Source organism: Aythya ferina (genome assembly GCF_964211825.1).
Source record: "Aythya ferina genome assembly, chromosome: Z".
In the NCBI taxonomy this organism is placed as follows: Eukaryota; Metazoa; Chordata; class Aves; order Anseriformes; family Anatidae; genus Aythya; species Aythya ferina.
Genome location: NC_140299.1, coordinates 34,136,626 through 34,143,927, shown reverse-complemented (window position 1 = coordinate 34,143,927; position 7,302 = coordinate 34,136,626). Strand labels below are relative to the sequence as shown.

Below are 7,302 nucleotides of genomic sequence, written 5' to 3'. Positions count from 1 at the left end.
TCCATGGTTCTGTGACTCTAGGTACCAGGACAGGAGCTACACACAGAATGCAAAAACCACTGATTGCCTCCAACACCTTGCTGCGTTTTCTTTTGTCACTAAAAACATCACTGCAGTATGATAATATACAACTTCTTATTGGCCTATGAAGAGAGTATGTTGGACTTCAAGCTCACACTGTGGGTTTTCATTGATAGTTTTCTTGGCAGTCTCTATCCTTAGGCTCTGACATGCATAGCTAAATAATCAGGTCAATGGAAGGAAAGGAGAATTGGTAGAATCCCATCCTTTTATTCTTTACATCCATGGCCAAGCTCAGTTCCACCTGTGCCGTGGCTTTCCTCATTCCAGCAGTGCCCAAAGGTAGCCCCTATGGAGCATGAGCGGCCAGGAAGAAGAGCAAACTGGCACGGAGCAGTTGGAGCAGGCAGAGTGAGCAGGGAGGGCGCTCTCACCGCTCCTTTCCAACGGTGGTTGTAACCTGCTCATGAAGAGCCCAGCCATGGTTTCCACCCAGCAGAAAGCCATGGCCTCTGCTTCCCTTGCAGCCTCTCCAGCCATGGTCACCGATGTAGCTACCCAGACAGAAGTCTTGGGGGAACACACAGCCCTGCAAGTCTTGGCCTGCAGGGTGTGCCCGAGTCAGTGCAGTCATTGGTGCAGACCAACATGAGGTCATGAAGGGAAAGTCATGCCTTATGAGCTTAATATCCATTTCTGACCAGGTTATGCACCTAGAGATGGATGAAGTTTAAGCAGTAGAGGTGTTTTTGTTGTTGTTGTTGTTTTCTTTTGTGATTTTTTTTTGTGTTTTTTTTTTTTTTCTTTTTTTTTCTGAATTTTGGCATAGCTTTTAATACCGTCTCTCAGAATATCCTTCAGGACAAAATGCCCAGCTTTGTAGCTGGAGAAGAACACAATACCAAGGGTGAACAACTGGCTGAAGGGTCAGGCTCAAAGAGTGGCAGTAAAGAGGGCAACATCAGGTTGGTGGACAGTCCCCAGAGGTGTTCCCACTAGGCGCTGCCCATCGTGTGCCCTGGGCAAGCCCGAGGAAGGGCTCAGCCTGCAAAAGGGAAGAACTGGCCGCTTGGAGAGGGCCAGTGTGAAAACATCACTTTGCACCAGACTGACAAACCACATCCCTCGTCTAGGCTTTTGTTATTATTTTTTATTCTTATTGGCAGAAGACATGTCTTCTGGCCAATGACTGGTAGCCGTTCCTCTCCCGTGCACCTGCACCCGGTAAATGCAGGTGTAATCTGGATTTCCCCAGTTGCTCTGTATGACGACCTTGATGACCTGAAAGGCTCTGAGGATCTCCTGCAAAGAAAAAGCACAAAAAGATGTGCCACCCTGGAGGTGGAAGGAGTCAGAGCTGCTTCCACTCCCCTTTCTCGGTCAGCCAGGCCCCTGCTCCAGGACCAGCTCCTGCTCTGGCCAAGGAGGCAGCTTCTCTAAGGACTATAAGGAGGGAACGAGGCGTGAAGGGACAAAATTAGAAAGGCCAAAGCTCATCTGGAGCTCAATCTGGCTACTGCCGTTAAGACAAAAAAAAATCTTTTTACAAATACATCAACGCAAAACAGAGGACTAATGAGAATCTCCATCCTTTACTGGATGCAGGGGGAAACCTTGTTACAAAAGATAAGGAAAAGGCAGAGGTGCCTAATGCCTTCTTTGCCTCAGTCTTTAGTGGCAATACCGGTTGTTCTCTGGATACCCAGTACCAGACGTTTAGATGTAGAGCTTAGGGATATGGTTTAGTGGGGACTGTTAGTGTGAGGTCAGAGGTTGGACTCGATGATCTCGAGGTCTCTTCCAACCTAGAAATTCTGTGATTCTGTGATTCTCGCTGCTTCTCCTCTCCTACCCAGGCCGCCAAGGCTCCCTGTGCCCGGGCAGAGCCAACAGCCAGCCTCTGAGAGTAAGGTGGGCAGCGGTGGAAGCTTGAGGCTCTCTGATCCTGGGGGAGATGGGCAAGGACCCCGGAGAAAGTCCCGAGGCCAGGGCAAGGTGCTGGCTGCCCTCTTTGCTACCAGTACCTGCCCAGCATGTGCAGCCTGGGATCTCCAGGCACACACAGCAACAGGGACAGCTCGACCTCCGCTCAGTGTCTGCTGCCCTGCTGCCTAGTGCCCACCCTCCCTGCCCACCCTGTCTCTCTCCCATGGGCTGGGACTCCTGCCCTGGGAGGGACCCTGCACACTGCTGCCACTGACTTGCTGCCCACACAGTGTTTCTGGAAAGGCCTCCTGCCCACTGCCTCTGACTGTACCTGCAGAGGGAAGGTCTGCACGGGCTTCTTCTGCACGGCATAGGTGAATGTCCCGAGCAGAGTTTCAGCTTCCGTTTCCTCATCCACTCCCTGTGGAGGTAAAGAACGGGGCAGCAGGTCAGGCTCATCCCTGTGACAGCTTCCCCCGGATGCATCCCAGCCCCTAGTGCCCAGCAGAGACTTACAGAGACAGTGAAATCTCGGGGAGCACTGCTGAATTTCCCAAGCGCTGAGTCCATGTCTGAGGTGTGGTGGACAGTGACCATGGTTGCTTGGATTTTTGCAGGCAACCTAATGACCACCTGGCCCCGAGACCCTTGGAAAGCCCAGCAGTTGCCCAGAGAAACATCCGGCTGAAAGCAGAGGGCAACAACAGTGAATGGCTGGGCTGTGATGGGGCCCGTGCCACCACGCAAGCAGTACCTGTGCCTGTGGGGGTCTCTCTCCTCTCTCTCCTGAGGGGAAGTGCCCCACAGCTTGCCCCCAGCTTTACAAGGGGAGCAAACCGGCGCTGATGGTTTCTACTACTGTACCTGCAGAATAGTGTCTGGAGGGTTTGGGGTACAAGGCAGCCAGAAGAGCCTGCACGACCGCATGCCGTCCCATTTGTATGTCTTTGAAGATCGCTGCAGGTTGATGGTGGCCCCTGAAGGGAGAAGAGAGCAGCTGACGGCTGGCGGGAGGCTATTTCTAAGGCTGCCTGACAGCACTGCTACCTGGGAGGTGCCCCAGGAAAGGAAGGGATGCCCGTGTCCCGTGATGGCGGCGTCTCTCTCAGAGCTGCCTAAAGCCGAGGGCTGTGGGGGCAGGCAGGCAGCACACCCTCACAGGCAGGGCAGCAGACTGCAGCCCAGGTGCCACCGATTGGCAATGGCAAAGGACGACCCGGCCACAGATTTTCGGTCCCCACGACAGCTTCATGCAGAGGAGAGGGTGATGGGCCAGCTGGGGAGTGGCAGGAACACCAGCAAGGAGCCCGCGGGCATTATAGGGTTGAGCCAAGGGAGCTGCTTGGCCACAGTCAGGCTGGTGGGCCCCGTGATTTTGTCTCATCCCCTCCATATCAGAGGTCCGAGCCTGCAGTGCCTGTAGCTTTCTTTTGGGAGGGCCAAGCAGGAGCCTAGTGACAGGAGACCTGCCTGCCTGTGTCCATACCTGTGCTTTTCAGAGCCCAGTCAAGCAGCACTTCAGACTTTTTGCGAGAGTTCACAGACACTGTGTCTCGCATGTCCTGAAGTTCCTGGGAAAGACGGAAGGGAACAAAGGAAACAACCACGTCAGCACCACGCAAAGGAAGACGTCCATGTGCACTTAGTCACATGCCTCTGTGACTGTGCACGTAGCCACATGGTCTACACTCTTGGGCAGACCTGTGTGGTGCCAGGAGTTGGACTCGATGACCCTTATGGGTCCCTTCCAACTTGGGATATTCTATGATTCTATAATTCTATGTCAGAAAAACAAAACAAGACTTGTTCCGTGTCTGACAAGAGAGAACGCTGGTATCCACGGCCATCGTGTGGGTGTGCGTCCAGGCCCCACAGTGCGTTGTCTGGCAGTCCTCCCTGACCTGGCTGACATTGCCTGGACCAGCCTGGCCAGGAGAAGGGACTTTTGGGCAAACAAGCTGCCCCTGGCAAGAGATGGGTAGCCGCAGGAAGCTGGAAAACCCCACCAGCAAACCCAGGAACGGCTTTGTGGGGGGCCCTGCTCATCCAAACCCTCTTCCCCAAACTGTAGGATTACCTTTTTCAGGGTGCCGATCTCCTCAGTCAGCTGAGCCACCACACCACTGTGCTCCTGGAGCATCTTCTCATTCTGATCCCACAGCCCATCAAGCCTGTTCCTGCAGGTATCGGCAAAGCAGACCTTGTCAGGGAGCCTCCTAGAGCCTCCAAGCTCAGGGATGAGCAGACAGACACAGGTGCTCAAGCCCTCTCTTCTTTTGCCAGCTTTCCAGTGCTTCCTTCCAATTCACTGCCACCATTAGCAAAAGAGAGGGAGGGAGGGGCCCGGGCCCTGGGTGCAAGGGGGTGCTGCCACGAGGCTGGCTGTCACAGCCCTACCATATGAGGTGCAGGTGAGGAGAGGCCTCTTACCTTGTGGCCACTACTTCGGGCAGATACTGCTCCAGCAGCACCTGAAAGAGAAAGGCTCTCCTTTGGAGCACCAGAGCCGCTGTGGCTTTCCAGAGCCAGCAGCTCTAGCACAGCATGGCAGAAGCTGCTGCTTCTCTGTCTCTCTGCTTGGAAATGGAGGGGGCAGCGGTTTGCCCAGCTGCCACCAGCCGAGCTCTGCTCTGGGATTTTCCTCTCATGAACAGCAGTCACTGACCTTTTGCTCCTGCCGCTCCTGCCCCATTCTCGCCACACAAGCCCCAGAGAAGCCAACAACTGCAAACATATATCCCAGAGAGTTATTTCACTAGGGTTTCTAATGATCCCCGCAGCCATGCCCTCTCCTCCCACAGCAGTGGGGCGAGAAGCTGCCTGAGGACATGATGAACTGGTGCAGAGAGAGGATGTGGCTCCAAGCAGGAACCCTCTCCCCGGGTTCTGCGTGGCCGTGGTCTGCGTGCTCAGCACTCCACAACTGCTCCCCATTTTCCCTCTCCTGTTTGCAGGGAGAAAGCCTCCCGCATCCCTCCCCCTCCACACACCCATATGAGAAACCCTGATTTAGACATGTTCTGATTCCCAGGCAATGCCCACGTCTGGCCCTGCCTCCTGCTGTCTCTGCTTCCCCCAGCACACCTCTGAGCAAGGCTCTGCTGAAGCAGCCATGGCACAGCAGTGCAGGAGCTGGGCGGTTTCCTGGCATGGCCCCCCAGCCTGGCACTAGTTTCCAGGAGACGCAAGGACTTTTTCCAGCCTCCCCCTTTCACAGCTGAAAAACTTTCCCCCCGTCTGTCTGTCTGTCTGCCTGTGTGCCTCTCTCTCACACACACTCTGATCATGCCAGCGAGGTGGGAAGGCCATATAGGTTCCCCTCCACAGGCTTGTGTATGTCTGTACCAGCTGTGAGGCCAGGTGGGATCTGCATGTAGCTGGTATCTGGGGAGCTCCCTGAACCATGGAAGTGCGAGGCTTGAAGGGCCCCGCGGACCTGCAGCACCTCTGCCTCACGCTGGGACACGCGTCCTGTGCCTCTGTGCTACCACTGGCAGTGCGGAAATACTCACTGAAAGCAGCCACGATTGTTATGATAATTGCAAAGAACCGCTCTTTTTGCAGGGTGTTGCTTTGCCTGAAAAACAGGGAGTTGTGGTGTTGCCAGTGCTCAACGCTTGGGGCAGATACCTTCGTGGGGAATTTTCTCTTACGAGCTGAGAAGCCACAATCTTGGGGGTCAGCTGGTGACAGAGAGCTGCCGAAGCAGCCCCCCAGAGCAGCAGGGTTTCTGTCAGCCCCCGTCAGCACCACTGGCAGAACTGGCCAAGAGAAAGTGCTCCACAAGCACCCTCAGCAAAGGAGATGACCAAACTCCGAGACCATACCTGAGCCTCTTTGCCACTTACGGTGGAGTTCGCAAGGCCCGGAGCTCTTGCTCTGCCCACAGCACTTGTGGACTTCTGCTCTGTGTCCCCCCAGCCCCACATGAGGCACATGAAGCTCTGTCTGTGCTACCCCCCAGCTGATGTCCCCATGAGACTGCAACCCCCTCGTACCCATTCCTGGGGAGCTGGCTAAGCCCTGCTTCCTCCCCTGAGTGTTCCTCAGCGGTTCTTTGCTGCGGGGCTCTCAAACGCCCCTGCGATCTTGTCTCCATGGTGAAGCCTTCTGCTCGTCAAGATCTTCCTGTTCAGGGACAGGAGCGCTCTCTGCCCAAGGTTAAGGGCAGTCAGCAAGAAGGCCAACACCAACTGGCCGGAAGAGCACGCCTGTCACAGGCACACGTCCACCAGGACACCGCGAGCGTCCTTCCAGCCAGGCAGTCACGCCGCACAGTGCCAGGCACTGGCCAGTGGAGCTCTGAATAGCAGCCAGCCGTGACCTCACAGAGGCCTTGTCTTGCACGGCGTGAGGCCATGGCTCTGCTGTCACAGCCAGGGCTACCAGGGGCAGGAGGTGGGGAGAAGCACCGTGGCTTTCCTTACACAGCCCATCCGTGGCTGTGCCAAAGCCCGAGCCGGGGAGTGCAGGGGACAGCCGAGAGGCAGTGTGGTGCTGCTGGCAGTCGCCGCATCCAGGGCCTCGAGGCCCTGGGCGTCGGCAAGAATTGCTGCTCCACCTACATCCACACAAGTCCACGAGTCCGGATGGGATTCATCCCAGGTGCCCAGAGAGCTGGCTGACGTCATCGCAGAAGCTGGCAAATGTTGTGCCAGTTTTCAAGAAGGGCAAGAAAGAAGAGTCTTGGTAACCACAGGCCTGTCAGTCTCATGTCAGTGCCTGGTAAAATCATAGAGAAGATTATCCAGGGAGCTACTGAAGCGCACCTGGGCTACAATCAGAGAATCACAGAATTGTCTAGGTTGGAAGAGACCTCAATGGTCCAGACAACATGGGTTCATGAGTCGTAGGTCCCGTTTAACAAATTGGATTTCCTTTTATGAGAAGGTCACGCATCCGCTTGATCAAGGGAAGCCATCTGATGTGATCTTTTTGGATTTCAGTGAAGGTTTTGACACAGTTTCCCGTAGTCTCCTGCATACAGCCACTTCCAGCTAGACAAAAACATCCTAACATGGGTGCCGTGATGAGCAGGGCTCGAAGTGTTACGGTGAACAGGGCTACCCCAGGCTGGTGGCCAGTCACCAGTGGGGTCCCCCTGCGTTCCATTTCATAAACTATTTGGATGCAGGACTAGAAGGTGTTTGGAGTAAATCTGCTGATGATACTAAACTGGGAGGAGTTGTTGACCCTGCCGAGTGTGGCAAGGCCTTGCAGAGAGATCTAGGCAGACTGAAGAGCTGGGCAATCACCAAGCACATGAAGTTTAACAAGAGCAAGTGCCGGGTCCTGCACCTGGGACAGGGCAACCCCGGCTATCAGGACAGACTGGGTGACGAGACACTGGAGAGC

General features: G+C 55.1%; 1 protein-coding gene across 1 annotated transcript; it reads right to left on the bottom strand.

Annotated features, from left to right (window-relative positions):
• Positions 1-1,164: 1,164 nt before the first annotated feature.
• On the bottom strand, positions 1,165-4,851 carry LOC311427327 (sperm-associated antigen 4 protein-like; the record flags this gene model as incomplete). The annotated part of the gene is made up of 7 exons (XM_084504641.1): positions 4,378-4,851; positions 4,025-4,124; positions 3,434-3,518; positions 2,812-2,924; positions 2,464-2,631; positions 2,279-2,368; positions 1,165-1,323 (listed from the first exon to the last, which is right to left on the bottom strand). The coding sequence occupies exons 2-7, from the start codon at positions 4,085-4,087 to the stop codon at positions 1,165-1,167; spliced, it is 678 nt and encodes a 225-aa protein (XP_084360767.1). The 5' UTR covers positions 4,088-4,124; positions 4,378-4,851.
• Positions 4,852-7,302: the final 2,451 nt, after the last annotated feature.